Source organism: Vicugna pacos, chromosome 1, assembly GCF_048564905.1.
Source record: "Vicugna pacos chromosome 1, VicPac4, whole genome shotgun sequence".
Lineage (NCBI taxonomy): Eukaryota > Metazoa > Chordata > Mammalia > Artiodactyla > Camelidae > Vicugna > Vicugna pacos.
In genome coordinates, this window is record NC_132987.1 from 74,918,580 (window position 1) to 74,939,978 (window position 21,399).

The window sequence follows — 21,399 nt, forward strand, 5'->3', positions numbered from 1 at the left end:
GGACCATAAGAACCAGATGTGCTGGGACAGCTCAATTTCATGCATTTTTTTCCCCTCAAAAGCAGCATTTTGCTAAATATAACTAAATATGATCTAATTTTTATATTGAAAGACTTTTCCAAGACAAATTGGGGAAAGTGTCCTTATCCCACATGTTCTGGTTTGAGGTTAGGAAAATGCAGCTTTATAGTAAGGAATGCGTAAGTCAGAGCTGGATCATTTGGTGACGTGGGAAGAGAGGCACGGCTGAGAGCGTGCGGGAGCTGAGGGCGGCAGAGCTATGCACCCCCAGCTAGAACACGGGAGGTAAAGGCGAGGGGTTCACACAGTCAGCCTGCAAGGCCTTCCGACTGGCGCCCGTCTGCGGGACCCGGGAGGACGGTGGGGCCGGGACGCAGCCTCTTACATCGCAGCTGCTCTGTGGCTCCAAACACCAAACCACACGTGCGCCCAGCCCAGCAAGGCGTCTGAGGTGTGCCTGGCCCCTCACCGGCGGTCCATCCTCTTCCTCCTCACACAGAAGACTTGAGGGCAGTTTCCCTACGAAGTTACTCAAAGCTGTTTCGAGGAAAACAAGAACAAATTTTAAATAGAAAACACCCATCATTTTAGGAGTTCAAAATTCTCTTCAATCCTCCTACATACGTGCTGAGTTCCTCTGCACTCCCTGTGCTGAACGTCTCCACGGTTCAGGCCAGCACTTCTGCGTCCGGGGAGCGCCCAGCACAGGGGGGCCTGACCTGTACGCTCGCCTCTGCTCCGCCGGCAAGATGCGTGGGGACCCGCCGCTCAGTGAGCTGCTCGCTCTGAGTTCCAGCGTTTTTGCCACGTGAGGTTCATCTCCACAAACACAGATTTATACCATTATGGATGTCATGCTCAACCCCTTAATTGTTCCTCTTGAACATGAGAAAATATGTTACGCACATCAGCTGAGACGCTGAAAGGATGTAATTTCTCCAGCAACGTGACAGGCAATCTCACTGACACCTGCATGTCACTGCTCCACCTGCACGTCCCTCCTTGCAGCGCTGAGGGAGGTCGAGGCAACAGCTCCGGTAGCGAGAAATGTTCGCACTGAACTCAAGGCGAACTACCTATGTGTTTTCAATGCCGTTTTGGGGCTATAAAACTAATACATATTTACCAAAATGTAGAAAACCTGAGAAAACACAAAAACATAAATATAAGATAAAAATCTATTTTAACTGCACAAAGGAGCACTGTTAATGTTTTGGTGTACTTATCCCAGCATTATTTATATAATATGCATATACACAAACACATGTTACATATCTTCCCACTCGTGACATAATTGACATTATAGAATAGAGATTTTGAATCTATTTTCACTCAATTATTATTATTTTGTTCCTATGATGTAAAATATTCTTTGAAAACATTTCGATGGCTGCATAATGTTCCATAGAATAAATATATCATTATCTATTAACTTTCCCCTACTAATAAGTTGTATTTTTTCCAAATATTTGCTCTTTTAAATGGAAGGAACCCTAATTCAAGAAGACACCTGCACCCCAATGTTCATAGCAGGGCTATTTACAATACCCAAGACATGGAAACAACCTAAATGTCCATCAACGGATGACTGGATAAAGAAAATGTGGTGTATTTATACAATGGAATACTATTCAGCCATAAAAGATGACAACATAACACCATTTGCAGCAACATGGATGTCCCTGGAGAATGTCAATCTAAGTGAAATAAGCCAGAAAGAAAATGAAAAATACCATATGATGTCACTCATATGTGGAATCTAAGAAAGAAAAAAGAAGAAGACAAATGAACCTAAATAGAAACAGACTTACAGACATAAAATACAAACTGGTGGTTGCCAGTGGGTAGCGGGGTGGGAAGGGACAGACTGGGAGTTCGAGATTTGTAGAATAGATAGAAAAGTTTGTACTGTATACCACAGGGAAATATATTCAAGATCTTGTCGTAGCTCATGGTGAAAAAGAATATGAAAACGAATATATGTATATTCATGTGTGACTGAAAAATTGTGCTGTATACCAGAAATTGACACAACATTGTAAACTAACTATAAAATAAATAAAATTAAAAAATAATAATTTAAAAAAACATCTTGATACATGAATTTTCATCTGATTGTTTTTTACTATATCTATAGGGTAGATTGCTAAGTGGGAAATTATTGAGTCAGAGATGGGCTTTCTTTTCAGACAGATATATTTGTTTATATTCCTAGAAGCAGTATATGAGAGTATTATTTTATTAGCCTGTTTTCAATACTGAGTATTATGATTTAAACATTCTTTATTTCCAAAAGGGGTGAAAAACAGCCATTTCTTGTTGTTTCAAGCCTCCTAGTGTTTAAGAGGTTTCAGTTTTCTAGGGAAAAAGGAGTGGTTGTGTGTAAGGCATATTTTCTTCCCAACATCTGTAGTAGTTCTACCCAGAGGGTTGTCCTTAACTGTCGCAAAGGAAACCGCTTAGTGGTAACCGTGATATTCTCAGTGCAGGGTTTCAAGAAAAACACACCAGGCTTTGAGGCCATGCCTTGTGGAATCAACACATAAGAGCACTGGCTGCAGAGAGGAGAGGGAGAAGCGGCAGGTCTGAGAAGCGGCCAGTCCTCAAGCCTGGAGCAGGCCCTGTCAGAGCTGCTGTAGCAGGAGGACTTTGGACCCTGGGAAAGGAGGTGCTGGAAGATAGAAAAGAGTCTTAGGCTATGAAGGTATTGAGACAAATACTGTCTAATGGCTTGTCTTATTGAGAACGTTCCTATTGAGCTGAAAGCCTCAAGGGGATGCTGGGATAGCAGAAATCATTAAACGTGGTTGTCAGATTGAGAGGCTTGCTAGAAATGGAACAAGTCAGACCTGCCCATCCAGCGGGCAGCACACAGTGGCAAGATGTCCATCCAGGAAGGCGGAGTCTGCCATCTGGAGAACAAGATGGCAGCTGTGTCCAAGCAGACAGCACTTGGCATTGGGAGTCCTTGGGTGATCCTTGGTGGGAGTCCCTGACCTCGGTAGGGCGTGGAGAGCTAAATACACTGTCAGCCCAAATGTGAGGCTAGATCTAGGGTTGCAACATGCAAAGACAGACCCCCAGTCCTGAACTGTGGTTCGGGGAAGGACTAGCGAGGGTAAGGGGACCCTGGATGATCTGAGGATCTGACAAGTCAGGTCAGATCCCCGGAGCTAGACATCTAGACAAGAGGCCAGTTTCTAAGAGCTGACAAGTGAGGAGAGGGTTGGGCCAAGAGATCCTCAGGAGCTTGGACACCGACTCCATGCATTCTTGTGGCGAGGCCAGGGATTGAGCCCAGACTCTGCCTCCAGACATGTTTGAGAGGTCTCAGCTCTGGGGACCAGTGGACTGAGGTGGCAAGGAGCTAGGAGAGTCATCAGAGAAAACAGGCAGAGAGCCCTGGAGGGTACCCCAAATGAAACTCAAAATATTGCATTTCATTCTCACCACTCAAGTTCATGCACAACTGATCATTTCAGATGATAAATTGCAAGAAATGTATGGGTGAGGGGGAAAAATGTATCTGAAGAGGCCCAGTGGGGAATGAACAAAAACCTTAATTGTTAAACTAGCCTAAAACGAACAACACAAGCAACCAAAATGAAGTGCACAGTGACACCAGCAAGGAGGGACTGAAAAGCAGGAGAAGGATTTGTAGGCACGCTTTTTTTTTTTTAAGCCAGCTTGTAAATCAAAAGCATGAGATTCATGATGACTTTAAAATGGCAAAGGTATTGAACTGATTTTCTTAATCTGTCTTTAATAAGGGAAATGGAACAAAGCAGCCACTTCAATTAGGTGGTAATGTAGAGTTGGCAAAAAAGTTCACAGCTGGTAAGAAAGCCTGGAGACTGGATAAACAGCAGCTTGGAGGGTTCTGATGAGAGTCAGTCCTGAAGTGATGCCTGCAAATAATTCACACAACATGGGAGAAGGGAGGCAGCATGGGGAGGGGCTGGTAAAGGGAAAGGAGGGAGGGATGGCAGCCAGCCGGGGGGGGGGTGCCCTGCCGCAGGCTGGCTGAGATGGGGATTAGAATAAGCGGTATCTGAAGTGCCCTCATTGCAGGCCCAGAAAGCAGGCATTAAAGCATGTCACCACTCCAGGAGATACGCGTTAGGATAAAGTAGTTAGGAACACGGGGAAGGAGTTGTAGGTGGTGGTCAACATCGTCTTGTTTTCCCACGTGTCTTTTACACATTCAAGACAGTTTGCCAAATTACTCCGAAAGGCATTTTTGGAAGAGCTGCTTTAGTGTCGACGAGCTTATGTCATATTTTGTTCAATCCAGCAAGTATTTGCCAAATACCTGTTAGATGCCTCACCTGTGCTGCAGGGGATGGAAGAGGCAAAAAAATATCCTGTCCAGTCCTTGCCTTTGTGGAGGTTATGAACTCATGGAGGCACCAAAAACCAAATGAGGACATAGTGCAGAATGATGTAAGCTAAATTGTCGGCATGTGAGATGCAGGCAGCTAAGGGCTGGGCCAGAGAACAGAGGTACTCAGGAGGACTGCTGATATGAGGGGAGACGTGAAGAGGGGGGCAGCTGAGATGGGCTGTAAGGATGGGGATGATCAAGCCAAAGAAGAAAGTGTGGGCTCTCCTTGCAGAGGTTAGAGCAGCAGGTCGTGTGTGCTGGGGGACTGGCAGGTAAGCTGATGGGAACAGAGAATTCAGCTGGGAAGTGGGACGGGCTCAAGTAGGGAGAAAGAATACCAAGTTGCACAGGGTTAGAGTTCTCAAATAAAGAACAGAACATGATTTGGTCAGCAGTGAGTTATTTGGTGTTCTTGAGTAACAGAGTGACATAAGAAAGGTGGACTTTCAGAAGGAGGTCCAGCCTTGGAGGACGCAGGGAGGATCAGAGCACGGACAGATGGTCAGGGGGCTACGTCTTCAATACAAACATCACTTTTCCTGCCACCATCCTGACCTAAGCCACCATAGTCTCTCAGCTAAATGCTTGAGCTGTTTGTTCTCTGAACTGGACACCCTGCTGAGGTCTTGCCTCCCTTTGGAAGTCAGAGTGATCCTGTTCAAATATGATCATAGTATATAACTCCTCTATTGAGAACCCTCCGATGACTCCTAAATCACACAAGGAGAAGCTTAAGTCCTCATTAATGCCCCAAGAAGTATTAACTGATCCAGTGCCCACCTCCCATCCCTTCTCAGACCTCATTTTCTACTTTTTCCCCCTTCACTTACTCATTGCTATTCCTTGGATGTGGTGGCCATAGTCCTGCCACAGGACCTTTGCACTTTCAGCTCCCTCTGCCCAGATAGATCTTTCCCCAGATGCATGTCCCTCCACCCTTTTCTACCTTTACTTAAACATTACCTTCTCAGTGAGGTCTTCCCTGGCCATCCCATCTAAAATTTTAAACCCTATGCTCCCAACACTTCCTAATACCTTTCCTAATTTGTTTTTCATTCAGATGTATCATTTTCTAACATACAACTTTTTCCAATTAAACTGTTTACTGTCTCTCTTCCCCTCAACTCCTCGAGGCAGAGATTTTTGTTTGTTTTGTTCATTGCCATATTCTCAGCACCCAGAGCAGAACTTGATAGGCACTCAAATCACATATATTGAATGAATGAGTGGATGAATACTAAATGAATGAATATGACAGAAAGCTGAGAAGGGTTGCAGGTGCAAAGAGGATGAGAGCTCTGAAAAAGGAGAAATGGGGGTAACTATGGAGAGCTGTACAAGGTGCCAGAGCCTCTTCGTTATCTGAGGAAGAATTAAGGAAATGCCAGTCCTCTCAACAAAAGCCCTGCTGTCACTCAAAGTGTCTGAAACATGGGCTGATAAGGCTCAGTTCTACAAAGGGTATCATCTTTGAAGCATGATGAACATCTGACTGAGACCCATTAATCGTCCTGCTACATGAAAACTCTCAACCTTTTCTTTCCAGGATATTCCTAATGAGGTTTTGAAACATGTACTTTTTTTTTTCTTCTATCTTTAATTCTGCTTGATATTACTGAGAAAAAAATCCATTTGAATACTGGTCAGAATTCTAAAGTCAGTATTATGTTCTATTCACTTCAAGAGATCATTTTAAAAATAGCACTTTGAGGTTTCTTATGACAAACATTACAATCCATTTTTTTTTTACAATGAGAAATCTCTCAAAGAACCTCACATATATGGAAATTGAAAATAAGAAAGAATGAAGATATAAGATGAGTGAGATGAAGGAAAGGAACATGAATGTGAGAGTGGGAAAAAAAAGTTCTAGGATAAAAACAAGAAATGAGTGAAGTCAAGTTTTTCCTAAAGTGCCACTATAAAGAAATACTTGTAAGACTAGAGTTGAGGTTAGATCAATGCAAGAATAAGGACACGGGGTTGGGGCAGGGGGCAGGGGGCAGGGTGGGCCTAGAAGCATGGAAAAACCAATGGCCCATGTACTAAGTGAACTTGGAATGCCAGGATGTCCTTGGCAGATTGAGGAGGAAAGAATTAAAAAGCTCAGGGACGTGGACATACCAGAGTAGATAATATTAGATATTATGTGAGGCTTGAAAAGCAACCAAAGAAAGGCCTGGAGGGCATACCATGTACCAAGGCCACCAGAAATATGCTCACGAGGGGCTTTGGCATCATTAAAATGTCCAGCAATGATGAAAGCACCACAGACGGTAGTAGAATGGTACCCCGATGATAGACTCCCACACAATAAAGGCCAAGCGTGCCACTACCTGCAGCACGCCAGGTGGGTGCAGTTATCCTACATGAGCAGCAAGGCGAGAGCAGCAGCCAAGGCGGCCGGACCTGCAGAGAGTGATGGAGAAAATGTGCAGGGGTCCCGGGACTAGCAGCAGCAGCAGCTCCTGGGAACTTCTTAAAAATGCAACTCTTCAGGACCCTCCCCAGACCGACAGAATCTGAAATTCTGTGGGTGAGGCCTAGGAACCTGAGTTTTAACTAGCTTCCCAGGAGATTCTGATGCAAGCTAAAGTTTGAGGATCTCTGAGTTAACAGAACACAGGTAAACTGGGACAGACTTTGGAAAACAGGGCTAGGCCAGGAAACCCAGGAGGTAGGCGTGAATCATAGCACAAAGCCCTTTACACTGGAGAAAAGGCTTTGTTTTCCCTTGTAGCCAGCAAAACAGAGCAGTTTATAGAGAAGTCACAGATTCATGTCCCTTTGCCCCACACATTTCTACTTAGGAGATCTCAAATGTGGGGAATTTGCGATTTTGAGTTCTGGGCAATGAATAGCTCTGCCCCTTGCTACACTGAGCAAGGTAACATAATGACCATGTCTGCCCAGGAAAGCAGTGTTTTGCTTTGCTTTGCTTTGCTTTGCTTTGAGCTGACAAATACAGGTCAAAAGCGTCAATCCCTCACCGTAACTTTGGACTTACCATCAGTAGGAAGGGAAGTGTTGAGAAATGTTGAGGGTTGGGGGCAGGAGATTATGGTCAAGAAGGCTGGGTTATTCTTAAACACAGTTCATGAACTCATGCCAACTTGGAAACATATTAGACTAGAATTTCAAAGGGCTGGCCTGAGATATGAACTACTTATTTTCTGGATGATTTGCCAACTAACTGCTCTAGAGCTTTCTTGCAGCAATTTCAGGTGTAGAAGGAATTTAGTTTTTCCTAACTATGTATTTTTTGGTGAAAGCATAAATCTAAAGTTGAGGCTTTTCCCAGAACCTCTGGGGAGAACTGAGGCAAAATACCTGATTGCAAGAGTTCACAATTCTGTGTCTTAACAGGGAAACTAATTTTACCTTTTTTTTTTTTGACTCTTACTTTCGAATTCTTGCACAAACCATCTATTTGTGTGGAATATGTGTGCTCTTCTGTTTTCCTGGCCATTTCCTATCCATTCAACACCCAGCTGAAATATATTTTCCAGGAAGTTTTCTGGATGGACCAGAATATGGTCCCCTTTGTAGCTCTGACTTTATTCCAATACATTTTTCAGATGTTCTACAGAGTGTGCATGTATACACATTTGTGGAAATGTGGCCATGATTCTTGAGTAATGAAGACCGAGAAAGAGCCAGGCTATTTAGGAGTCTAGTAACACAGTGGGAGAGGGCAGATATTCTCCCTTCTGTTGGTTATGGAGAACCAACAGATGATGGCCATGCAGGTGGCAGCTCTAATTTCTGATTACTCTACATCATACGTTTAAGTCAGCAACGTGCTAGAGTCAGCTGGTGCCAATTGTACATGTCTCTTCCCACTTCAAGTTCAGTGGTGTCATGTCGAGAGCCTAAAATTGGCCATGGTGGGAGTATTTATACCTTGGCAATCAGCAAATGTTATGAACCAAGTCTGTTTGGTCTTTTTAGTCCAGCAAGCACATGTCAGTGCCATACCACGGGTACTCTTTTTAATATTCCACGTCTTCCTCTAAACAGCTTATGCTGTCCTCTACATTCCAGAATACACAGAGTGTATTTATAACACCACTTTAATGTATTTGCTTACTAATTCTACCCTCTAGGTCAGGGGTTGGCTAACTGTGGGTCAAGTCCAGTCTGCAGTATGAGCTATAAGCCATGAGCTAAAAATGGCTTTACATTTTTAGTGGGTTGTAGAAAAAAAAATATCATTGGGAATCAGAGAAATTCAAATAAAAGAAGCCATGAGCTAGCACTTCACACCTACTAGGATAGCTGTAATCAAAAAGACAGATAATAACAAGTGTTGGTGAGGATGTGGAGAAACTGGAACCCTCATACACTGTTGGTGGGAATGTAAAATGATGCAGCAGCTTTGGAAAACAGTTTGGCAGTTCCTCAAAGGGTTAGGGCATAGTGTTTCCATCTGATCCTGCAATTCCACTCCTAGGTATATATGGAAGAATATAAACACATATATTCACACAAAGACTTGACCACAAATAATTCATAATTATTTCCCAAAAGTGGAAACAACTCAAATGTCCATTAACTGATGAATGGATAACATGTGGCATATCCATATAATGGAATATTATTTGGCAATGAAAAGAAATGAATGATAGATGCTACAGCATGGTTGAACTTTGAAAACATTATGCTAAGTGAAAGAAGCCTACATATTATAGGATTCCATTTATATATAACGTCCAGAAGGGGAAAATGCACAGAGACAGAACAGAGACTGGTGTTGCCAGGGACTGAGAAGTGGTAGGGGGAGGGGAGGCAGGGTGCAGATGGGAGTGGGTTTCTTTCTGCAGTGATGAAAATATTCTAAAACTGATTTTGGTGATGATTACACAACTCTGTGTATATTCTAAAAAGCACTAACGTTTACACATTAAGAGGATATTATAGTATCTCAATACAATTTTGGGGTGTTTTTGTTTTAAAGTGGCTCCCTGATTTTGAGATTTCACAGACCAGTAAAGCATCCATCCCTGAAACAAGATACAGGGATCCACTACAGATGCCAACTTTTTTTTTCTTTTTAAATAAGAATATTTAAAAAGTTACTATCTGGCAGCAATACCATATCATAAAAGAAAGGACATTTTAAAACCTAAAGGACTGATAAGGAATGAAAAACAATTCGTTAAGTGGAATAAATTTAGCTTCGTTAAAAAGGTAGTAAGTAATTTTCATAAGCAATTACAATAATACGTAAACTTGTCATGTCTTAAAAAACATTTCCAAAAAATAAGAAAAGAGGAGAATAAGATGGGGAGGGTATAGCTCAGTGGTAGAGCATGTGCGTAGTATGCACAAGGTCCTGGGTTCAATCCCCAGTACCTCCATTAAAAATATATAAAATAAAACAAAATAAAATAATTACCCTCCCTCAAAAAAAGAGAAGAGCAAGAGAAAGGGATTAAAACATGACTTTTAATTTAAAATTAATTTAATTTTAGTTTAGAAGTTAAAATGAGGAGAGCTAACATTCGGTTCATGAGGTGTTGCAGAAGACGTGGAAGCGTTAAGAGAGTTAGCAGTTCCTATATATGAAGAGGCAGTGGCAGAGAATTTTTCAGAATTGAGAAAGGCATTGATTGAGAAATGCCATGGTTAATTCCTGATTATTTAAGAGTTGATATTTGCCCCACCACCAAGGTAAGGAAACTCTAAGATCCTTAATTTTGTATTGGTATTTCTGGGAAAAGATTTTGTTGGGAGGAGACTGAAACTATTGGCTATGAGGTAAAAAGACTTATCTGAAGACTTCTTACATTTTTCTCCATTTCCAATTTGCATTACATTATAATATTATGCTCTTTTGGTTATTGAATGATATATTATTAAAGTAGAATTTAGTGCATTTGTGATCTTGAGCAGGTTAATGAATTATATAATGAATATTATAAATTCAACTTTGTCTTCAAAGAACATTTAGAAAATATTTAGACTGAACTGTGGCCATCCATTCTTAGGGTGGGTTTTATAATACTCAACTAGTGTGTGGTTCTTATTCTGAATGTGATACTTGTTCTGAAATTTAAATAATAAAAATGATTTATACATTTAAAAAATTTCCAATATGGCTTGAAATTTAAAAGTACTTCTGTTACTATTTTTTAAAATCACTTTTTATAAAGGACTTCAGTATAGAAACTTACACCTTTTATAAAAGGTGTTCTTTAAATCTTGAATTTTACAGTCATATTAATTTTTATATGTATTTTTAATATTTGATTTACTGACAACAATGAAAATGAAAAACTTTAGTTGATAAAAACTTTATTCAAAACTTGTCAAGAATCATATAGTTCAAAACTACAAAAATAAAGGACAATTTCTGATGACTTAAAAATAAAGAGTATCTAAAAACAACCACATTAACATCTACTATTTATAACACAATTTCAGAATCAAAGTTAATCTTCATATTTCTCTATCTTGCTACATTTGAGCTAGAACCCTTCTCCTCCTTACCCCACTACATTGTTATGTAACCCTTTCAGTTTTAACACTTAAAACACAACTTGGCTATTTTCTGAAAAGCAGGAATATATGCTACTGATCACTTCTTATACAGAAAAATAAAAATGGGTCAAATGACTAGAAACTAATTTTCACTTAAAAAAAGAACAAGTTAGTAAAATGTTTCTTTTGAAAACAACTGGTAGATAAGCATTCTGAATCGAGCTATATAAGAACACATTTCTACTTGAGGATTCTTCAGATTATTTCCCGTGCATTTATATAGTACAGGACATTCGCAAAATACTTTTCACCATTTATTGGTCAGGACTCACAACACCCAGGTGCTGTGAAATAGCAGAATTAACCTCAGTTTACACAGGGAGAACCAAGGCACACGGTGAGAGCTTGCCAGGGCCAAAGTGAGACCTCATTTGGCTTCTGACTTCTTATGTCCAGAGCCAGAAGCTTCTTTTTGGAAGACATGAATTTGTTCAATGATGGAAGTCCGAGCACGCGGGATTTGTCGTGGGAGAATCAATTCTGGCTCTATAGGGAAAAAGTTCGGAGCGTGGATAAGGTAGACAGCACAATTTTAGTATTAAAAGGGTTAATGAGAAGAAAGCTAAAACCAAAGTAAAGACTCTATTCAGATAGAGATCACCTTTCAGAAATAAAAATAGCAAAATAAGAATAGGAAAAAAATAATAGCTATAGACTTTCTCATTTCTAAGCCAAGGGGCTTTTATAAAATCACTTTAAAAGTAGGACCTCTCTTGAAGACAACCCTTAAACGTCTTATTTTCCCTCTCCATAGAACCCCTGTGAGGTGGAAAGTACCAGCTTACAGGGGGGAATCCGAGAAGGAAGGAAGTGAAGAGGTTAAGACCACATGGAGAGTGAACAGGCTGAAGCAGATGTTACGCCTTAAAGCACTGGCTTAGAAATAGAAACAGAAGGGAGAGGATAAACAGGAACTTTTCTGGATGGACAAGTGGAATAATCCTCAGATCCAGTAGCAACACCAGCTACTTAACATTTTTTCACAAAGGACTTGGAATTTCAAGTACACAGTGAAACCTAAGATGACAAATGCTCTTCTGGGTATTGAAATGCTCGTTTGAAGGGAATATAGCAACAAGTTCTCATTAGACCATGTGAAAAAACAGAGGCATTACAGCCACAGTGTGGGCAAGTGCAAACTAACGCATTTAGGACAAAACACTGCTGTCTGTAGTTAAAATATGATAATGCTGAGCCATCAGCATGACTTGAGAGAAGAATTTAATTTAGCCTGATCAATGTGTTAGGGTGGATTAAAAAAAAAAAGCTGGTCATTTTTGGCAAGAATAATGAAAACCAAAACAATGGTGCCCATGCGTTTGGGAAATCATGTGGAACTTTGGGCTTTATAGACCCACTGTGAGTTATTAAGGGACATTACAAATGTTTGAAGTACATTCCTAACCTCTGCAGGAGACACATAAAACACTCCTTCATGGCTGTCAGACATATTTGTAACAGGACAGGCCACAGTTCTAAGCCAGCGTAGCAAATCTGATGTTCTGGATTTCCAGGGGTGCTTTCCCTCCAGGTCTCCTCTAATCAACTTTCACAGCTCGGTCCCATGCCATGATAATAAACATAACTGGTTTAGGCCATGATACCGAGGGTCCTAGTGAGCCGCAGGAAACCTGATCATAAGAACTTAAAATGGTAATGCTAGGAAAAAATCTCAAGAAGGGGACTGTTCAGTCTCCCACCTCCAGATGGGGTAAAAATTTTCAATTCCATTAGTCTATCTCCTTGGGTCCAAATGACATGCTCCCTGTGTAAATCTTGTGCAAGGGGCAACTGTAAACAACACAGTTCTAGGATGGGGGCACTTTAGAGGACACGGTGCTGCCTTCTGAAAACAATAGGTGGATTAGTATTCTGAACTGAGCTACACAAGAGCACATTTCTACCCGAGGACCCTCCAGATTACTCACCATGCATTTATATAGTACAGGACATTTGCAAAATGCTTCTCACCACTTATTGGTCAGAAAGAGTCATAGAGATGTTGCTGTTTTCCATAAATACTCACAACACCTTTTCCCTTCAAACTCAGGCATTTATCCCTACACCTCAAGCTAAAGGTAACAGACATTGGATATAACTAGAACTTTTTGGTTTCAGGAGGTATGCAATTTGATATATATCATGGCCTTAGCCCCCAAACACTGACTAGAATATTCTGGGGAATGGATCAGTGGAAGGCATTTATTCCCAACCAACGGAATGGAGAATCCTTTTATTTGCCAATGGTGGTTTCCCTTCTCCCTGAGATATACAAGGAACTTCTACACCATGCTGTCAATTGGTAACGTTTGATAAAAAGATGTTTAGTGTCATCTGAATTTTTGACATTCTCTTTTATTCTAGTCTACTCGGCTGCAAACTTCCACAATCAAACCGAAAGATGAATAGATAATAACTAACCTAATAATGGAAATACATTAGAAATAAACCTAATATTTTACATATTTCAGCTGTTAAGGTAAATATGGCCTCTGTTCCCACCACTAACATTTTTGCAGAGATAATGCTAAAGCAAATATAATAAAATGGGCCTGAAATAGTGGAACGTTTGTAGATGTGAGGGTTCTCCTGTATGTGTGAATTGCAAAATTTTTCTTCAACTGTGAATTTTAAGTAGGCTTCTCTCTCCTCTGTCTGTCTGTCTTTCTCTATCACACAAACACACCTCCACCCCTAAGAAGGGAAAGGCTGTCACTAAGGAGAAATGCCAGTGAGACTATTCAGCAGGTGGCTGACATCAGAGCGGTGAACAGACGGCACCCCAGTGCGAGGGTGTGATAACACAAGGAATCCTTAACACATTCTGTTACGTGGAGCGTAATTTCAATTATTTTGGCATATGTTAATTGGTCTTAATATACACCCTAGGAGTGTTTAGTTAACACGTGAAGTTTCCTCTTTGGGACTACACCTTCCACAGGTTGTTAGTATCTGAAAAACTCACTTCAGAGTCACTTCAGATGCTATCACCACAAGAGCTCAGCACCAGAGACTTTGTTAATAAGTGATTAGTTTTGAATCAGTCAAATTAGTGGTGTTAAAGGTATGTGCACTGGCCCCGGTACCGTAGGGCACTCCATCCCTTCCAGGAACAGGGCATACAGCTCTAGTAAGCCCACTAGTCCCACGATGCCTAGATTACTAACCTGTCCTATGTCTAGAAGTTAAATGGAATCAGGTTGTTTGGCACTGAATCTGCTGGAATATGACTGGATTCACGTCTAATAACCCTTTTACATGAGATACCGTTGGCTTCTCTAAAAGAGTAGACTGAGGACTTCTTCAATCTTATATGACAGACTATTACTACAGAATGCTCATTCTGGTACCCGCTTGTTTATATACACGAATGATGCAGCAATTGGCTTAAAATCTGATTTCAGTGTAATACACCACTTGGTGAGACTGCGGGGAGGAGGCCTACGGCTCTCGCCCACTCTCACCTAGTAACTGTACGTGACCAGACTGGCCAAGTCCAGCTTACAACAGTTTTCTTTAATGGAGGAAACACAGAAAACTTTTAGGGGCAATATGATTAATTCAGGTATAGTTCACAGTTGAGTAGGCTTGCAGACAGCAGTTTCTAGTTTAATGGAAGAACTGGAAGTCCCTGGTCCTCCCAGAAAGTCTGCAGATGGCCCAAGGGCCTTGTCAGGTGAGCACGGAACAACAGGAGCACAAGGAAGAAGCCTGGGTGAGGCCCTGACACTCCCGCTTCACGCCCTTCCTGCTCTTCTGGCTTCCTACCAAAGCCAGCTTGCTTTCCGGCTGTCCGCTGTGAGAGTGCTACCACGCCCGGGAGTTCAAGAAAGGTGAAACAAACTCAGAAAGGCAATGAGGACATCAAACTGCTAAGTTGAGGAAGAGGTGTTAGCTTGTGCCCACTGAGGCTGAACCAACTGGGATGGAGCGGCTTTCATTATTTGGTTGCTTATTTTTGCAGAAATGGTTAATCTAATAGATACGGGATGCTTTCTGAGTATTTTGGAAAGTTCAAAAAGTAAGTAAAGGTGAGCATATACAATTGCTTTCCTCTCAGTAAACATCTCTTATGGTTTTCTTCCATGTACCCTCTTAGACCTCTGCTTAAAAACAAAGTCAGGAAAGCCTCTTCCCTCACACCACTCCCCCAGAGCAGGCTTGGAAGAAGTAACAGCAAACTGATGAGTGGTGTGATCTGGGGGTGTGCAGAGTAGGAGCCGTTCTGTTCCCACAGGGGCTCCTGGAAAGGGGACAAAACAGAAGTTTGGGTCTAATCAGTGAAATGATCCAGGTGAGGTGCTTGCCCTGGAATCCAGTGCATACTACACCCTCAGTAATGGTCGCTGTTCTCAGTAGTAACCGGTAAATCAAGAGCAACAACTGGTCAACAGAGTTTAAAAGGCTAAAATCCAGATATGAAGCCCTTCATGTAACAGATGCTTATTACAGTAAAAGAGATGCCTACCGCTTTCACTTGGCTGTTCTCAAATCAGGCTGAACTCAAATTTTCATCTGGCACTTGGTTCTCCGTGAGGACACTATGGTACTCTAAATGCTGGCAAGGGTGCTGGGAGCTCAGGTTGAACACACAGCAGTGATAGAGTCTTGGGCATCTTCATATGAAGAGAACTTAACAATTTCCCATGCATCATTACCATGTTTAACTCTTCCCCCATTTCTGAGAGGCTGATAGGGAAGGTGTTACAATCTCTGCTTTAGGAACAGGGGCAACTGATGCCCGAGACAGATTAGAGGGCTTGTCTAAGTTTCCATGGCTAGAAAGGGGTGAAGCTGGGACTAGAACCTGTTCTCTGATTCTTGGTATAATGATGTATCTTCTATGCCCCAGGAAACAAGAGGCTTGAAGAAAGGTTCTGTTGCAAATAAAGAATAGCAGTAGGAGACGAGCATACTGCAGGGAAAACTATACAACGAAAAACATAGTGAGCTTTAGACTGTTGTGAAGAGGAACTAGGAAAGCATTCTCAAAAGATGGATGAAGAAACTGTACTGTCTCTATGAGTAAACAAGGCCATAAAATGAATGAGGGGACCAGTTCATTTAGTTTACAGCACATTTCTTTAGTATTTACTAAGTGCATGTTACCGGGAAGCTAGCACAGGTAAGAATTTTATATTGCATGCCTCAAAGAGCATGGACTTCTCCAATTTTAGAACATATAAGAAAGCCTGGGATAGGGGGACCCTCATAGAAGAGGCAATAAATCACTGCCATTTAAGAATTAATCTAAATTCCTATCCCATTATGTCAGAGTAATCCTAAATGGTGCAGATGCTCTATTTCAGTGTGCTGTGCAAAGAACCTGGCGATCGGCTACTGCAGCTATAATGCACATTCCCGGAGCTTGGGCTGCCTACAAAACAGGCAGCCAAGGCCGGAGTTTAGGATGGGGCCTGCACACTTCCCCTTGAAACGCAAAGCTGCAGCCGTAAGTGGGTAAGCACTCTGGGGATTTATTTCTGTTTCAGTGTGTTTTAGCAAACCATTTATGGGGAAAGTATCTAGTATCAGCTGAGGCTTCCATCCTTAAGCCTTACTCACTGACCTTTAAGAGTCTATTCCAAATTTAAATGGCCATCGTCAAGTAGTCTAGGCTCCAAATTTAGAGCTCATCAGGTTAATTTTGGATGGTATTTTTTGGTTGAGGGGGCTGGTTGATCAAACCCTTTTAAAGCTCCTTTCTATTCCACTCAGTATTTAGAGAGAACAGATGGGAGGCACCAGGATCACCAATTATATAGCTCCTGTGACCCATGTAGAGGGGCCAACAGCTATAAAATCTACCAGTTTGTTCAAGAAATAGCATAGCTGACAGAAAGGCAAAGAGGATATTGAACTGGCTGGCTTTTGAGAGAGGTGTCTATATCCTGAGATTTCTTTTCTAGAACTACACCGAGAATGTGAAAAAAAAAAATTCAATAGTGGGTTCTTGGTAGGGAGGGTGAAAAACAGGTCAAAGGGCTCTGAAATTCAGTTCTTCCAAATCTCTTTCCCTAGTGCAAATGATCTCTATCTCCCCTAGGTCCAGGGTACACTTTTCTGACACTAATTCAACAACCTGCTTCCCAGCAGGACCCTAGAAACCCTCATCAAGGTGTAAGACATTTTTAAAGCTCACTAAAGGAGGCAATGCACCACAGTATCTCCTCCTCTGTAACAGCCAGTATTTATAAAACACCTCCTTATCAAGGAGAGCTCTGACTGGAGTTATCTTTCTATTGGAAAACAATTGCAAGAATCTCTGCACCTTCAGTTACATTAACTCACTGATGGGATTACAAGTAATAAAGTCAGATGTCCTCTTTCTGTGTTAGCTTGCTAGCAAGGGCAGTAAACTAACTCTGAGGTAGCACAGTGATACAGCAATGATGGTGCCTGGAGTTATATGGTGCCCTGTGATGCCATATAACCATCATCTTTTACAGAACTGTTGGCCACCCAGGTAATTGAAGGGGGGTGGTATTACCACTGCAGAACTACCTGGATAGTTTGCTGACAAAGCATGGCACCTAAAAAAAAGGAAACAAACATACAAGCAAGAAATAGAGCCAGCACAACATGAATCAAAACATTTCTTTGGTATCCTAGGAGAAATCTATGTTAATATTCTATCCCCTTGAAGCTTAGGCTGGAAATGTGTACTATTTTATTTTAGTGCTTTATGTCTCTTTCCCGTAATATATGACAAGTCTGCAGTGTTTTTTACATCTGTGACAGACCTCTAATCTCCCAGAGCACAGAGTAAAGCAGTGCTTTCCTTAAGATGTGCAGGAGGGTGATTGACACCTGCACGTGTACCTGTGCTCGCGCCTCTGCTCTCACCACTATAATTGCTACCTTCAAGCTCAGCAAGGAAAAGTTGGCAAAGGGAAGTGAGAAAACTCCAGACAGATATTGGCAGGCACCAAGGTGTTGCAAGATACACTGGTAAGTTAGTCAACTGTATTATTTGCACTTTAGCATCTCTTCACTCTAATTGTTTACCAGGGAAAGTAGGGGGAGGGGGGATCAAGGATCACATGATTAGCACATATGCCATATTAAGGTAGCTTTTTTTTTTTTTTTTTTAGCTTTTCAGACTTTCTACTTGGCTTTAAGAGCATGAGTTATTTCATGGGGATTTTCCAGCAGGCTTTTTTTCTGAGGTAGATAAAACATGGACAGCAAGTAGTCTGAAGAATGCAGAGGGTAGCTGAAACCTGGGTGGATAGGATTAGTTTGAAAGAAATTTCAGTAGTGAAAGCTGAGCCTGTCACATACAACACCACAGAAAAGAGGGAAAAGGCTCAAGGCTGTCCACCATTTAGACAGGGCTTTTAGAATTTAATAGGTGGGAAACAGGCTAATCTGGCCTGTAAAGAGCAGAACTGTGGGAACAATGACCAAGTGAGAGAAGTACCTTGGTTTGTACACAGCTAATCAAGACCAGGCAGACAACAGCAAGAAATATGCATCCCTCAGGACGACAGTGATCACGAAGGAACACATATTACAATAGCCCAAGAGTCTAAAAGCAACCAACAGGCTTGAAGGTTTATACTGCATTTGGTTGTTATTTTGGGGATAAACGGCAAATTTTGCCTCTTTCTTCCGGCCTCTTGTTTGTAAGCAGGTATTGTAATTATATTAAGCATGCCAGGGAAAGCCAAATCCCAACTAAATAATCAGTGAGATGGATTTTGAGCTCCTTTTTCTGCCTGTTTGAGTTATAGATGAACAGGCTGGACTGCCTGAGACCCAGCAAGGTTAATATTCCCAGCTGGGGCCTTTCTGTCTGGAGAATCACGGCTGTCATCCCAGGCAGATGCTCTGCTTTTAAATGAACGTGCCATTGTAGGCCAAATGTTAGTAGTTAAACACCATCATCACAAAAACACACAAAGCTAGAGTCAAGTTCACAAACACAGCTGGTGGTTAAAAAATTCTTAATGGAGGGAAGGAATCCGCTGTTGGCTCCAAGCCATTTATCACCACTTCTGATACACTTAGACCAGGTCTGCTTTATATGAGAATAAAATCATATCTACTGGCCTCAGTTTCTCTCCCCAGTCTAAGAATAAACATTTGTTAGAACACCCGTTGGAAAAAGAGGACAGTCACACGTAGTGTTCCCGCGGGTTGATATAGACCCTCTCCGGGTCATGGTTTGGATGATGCTTGCCAGGGCTCTGGTCTTGGTAGCACATCTGATCGTAGAGGGGGTACATCTGCTGAATCCCATCTTCCCCCACTGCATTCTCATCTTCATAGTCAAAACTCCTGCTATTCAGTCCATTCTAAAAATTCAAACATTGCTTACATTAGCAGAGCAGCTGTTTGCATTTTTCCTAGCTCTTGGGTAAAAACAGGCAGAAACAGAATACGTTACAGTCTGTGTCTCTGATTCGTTATTTCACACACTGTTGAATGGCAAGGTAAAATTCAACAACTTACCATTTTCCAGTCATTTGTTGCTTACGATCCCTGAACAAGAGTGGTGACATCTCCTAAATAAAAAATGGTGACTAATGGGGACTGTAGTCAGTTTCAGGTTTTGGAATTTGGAATTGGGATCAGTTAAGGTAAACTGAAGAAGAACAAGGTTGTGAATCTCAGGAGTCTCAGCAAGGCTCAAGCTTGGAGTCCATGCATGGGGTAATACAGAGTATTAAATCAAACAACCCAAACAAAACCAAAGGAAGCCACAGGATTCAGCACTGGAGAATTAGGGAGGAGACAGAGAGAAATGATCTGGTATTTGACCATATGTCCAATGCAGGTGAAAATAAGAAATGCTGTCAAAAATAGCCTCCTGTCTTGACCTTTCTTCCTTACTTGACTTTGGGTCCCAGGTGACAGCATAAAATGAACCTCCCCACCCCAATGCCCTATGGTGTCTCTGACCCTGTGTCAGATTATTGGTTTTATAAACTTAATTACTTCTAAGAGGAATAAGCAAGCTCAAGGACTTTACAAAATCACACTACAGATGCTCAGATAGTAGAGGTGAGTAAAATGAAATTTCATGGAAATAAAATGGTATTTTAATAAACATGGTGGCCGCCGGCTGGGCGTGGGCAGATTCCACCTGAGGACTGTGTTACTTACAGAGTGCTGGAGACCGCCAACCTCTCTTTCTTTGAACTGAGTCTGCAGGGGCAAGTGTTCACTCTGGAGGGAGAAGACAGAAAAAGACTTGTACTTTAAAGCACCAAGCACATGATAAAACTGATCAATCAGGACCACTAAGACTCCTATTTTTAAAAGAGCCAATCAAGTCTTGTTAAATGTCTGCCAACTAAGCAAAATGCTCCACATGAGGATGGGAAAAGCAACTACATTTCTTGAGAGTGTGCCTCCCTTCTGGCTCCAGACTTCTTGTAGAAGGAAGAAAATACACACAACGTCTGCTCCAGGCACTCTCATGCAAACTGGATTACATCTTACTTGAGGGAGCACTCCGCACAGAAAGTGGTTTGGGGTGGGAATGAAAAGTTGCCTTTTGTTTTTACCTACGGATGTATACATGGTCCGCTTTCTCTTCCTGCTGCCACCCCTATCCCCCGACCCCATACAGATCGTAAAGGGGATTTATCGTTTTCAGACCTCACCCTAAGAAGAATCTCTCTCAGCTTCCCTTTGGCTTATAAACACATACTTACCCTTCAGCGTCAAGTTCAAATATCATCTCTTTCAGGAAGCATAGCACAGAACCCTCGGGCAGAGAGAGCCACTCCCCTTTCTGTGCTTTCACAGTTTGTATTACCACAATTATTTGTTTATTTGCTTGTCTCCTCTAGATTGAGGGTACTGGTCAGAGTATTTTACAAACATTATCTCATTTAACCTTTATAATAATTCTGTTAAATCAATGTCTTTATTTTACAGCTGACTAAAACTGAGGCTCAGAGTGGTTAATTAAGATGTCTCCAGTCACACAGCTAGTTAAGTGGTAGATGCTTTGTCTGATTCCTAACCCAATATATTTATACCCTCTGCTTCTACTCAGTGCCTGGAAAAATAGATGTTCAATAAATATAAAGGAATGTCTGAAAGTCCCAGCATGTAGGCATATCTATCAACATGTTCTCCCCTTCGCTGTCTTTGCTTCTGCTGTCCTTTTGGTCTGGAAGTTGTGACACTTAGCCTCTGGCACTTGAAATACTACTCATCTTGGCCTGACTAAAGTCTTTTTTCCCCCCTACAAGGCTTTTCCACACTATCCATCAAAGTTAATTTCCTCCTACTTTTCCTATTGTTCTTGTTTATATGTCCATTATGGCACACATCACGGCCTGTCTGTTTTATAGTCCCCAGTGCCTGTATCTTTCAACCCCAGTAAACAGTGACTCCTTCTTAGCCATCCTCCTCCATCCTCACAACCTAGTTCCACAACAGTAAGAAGTCATTAGTTAATAATTTTACTGAAATCTCAACTATCAATTCTT

General features: G+C 41.7%; 1 protein-coding gene and 1 non-coding gene across 4 annotated transcripts in view; one reads left to right on the forward strand and one right to left on the reverse strand.

Moving 5' to 3' along the window:
* Nucleotides 1-1,117: 1,117 nt before the first annotated feature.
* NECTIN3 (nectin cell adhesion molecule 3) overlaps nucleotides 1,118-21,399 on the reverse strand; it is a 128,781-nt gene continuing 108,499 nt past the window's right edge. Inside the window, exons 8-9 of one of the 3 annotated variants that reach the window (XM_072965493.1) lie at nucleotides 20,060-20,122; nucleotides 1,118-1,162 (exon numbers count right to left, since the gene is read on the reverse strand). In XM_072965493.1, the coding sequence (XP_072821594.1) occupies nucleotides 1,133-1,162; nucleotides 20,060-20,122 (93 nt within the window). In that variant the 3' untranslated portion in view covers nucleotides 1,118-1,132. Of the gene's footprint in view, nucleotides 1,163-10,708; nucleotides 11,435-18,878; nucleotides 19,249-20,059; nucleotides 20,123-21,399 lie in introns of those variants that run through there. The other 2 variants (XM_072965500.1, XM_006217326.4) reach the window with 2 other exon arrangements.
* On the forward strand, nucleotides 9,693-9,765 carry TRNAT-AGU (transfer RNA threonine (anticodon AGU)). The gene has a single exon. It is a non-coding gene; the product is annotated as a tRNA-Thr (tRNA).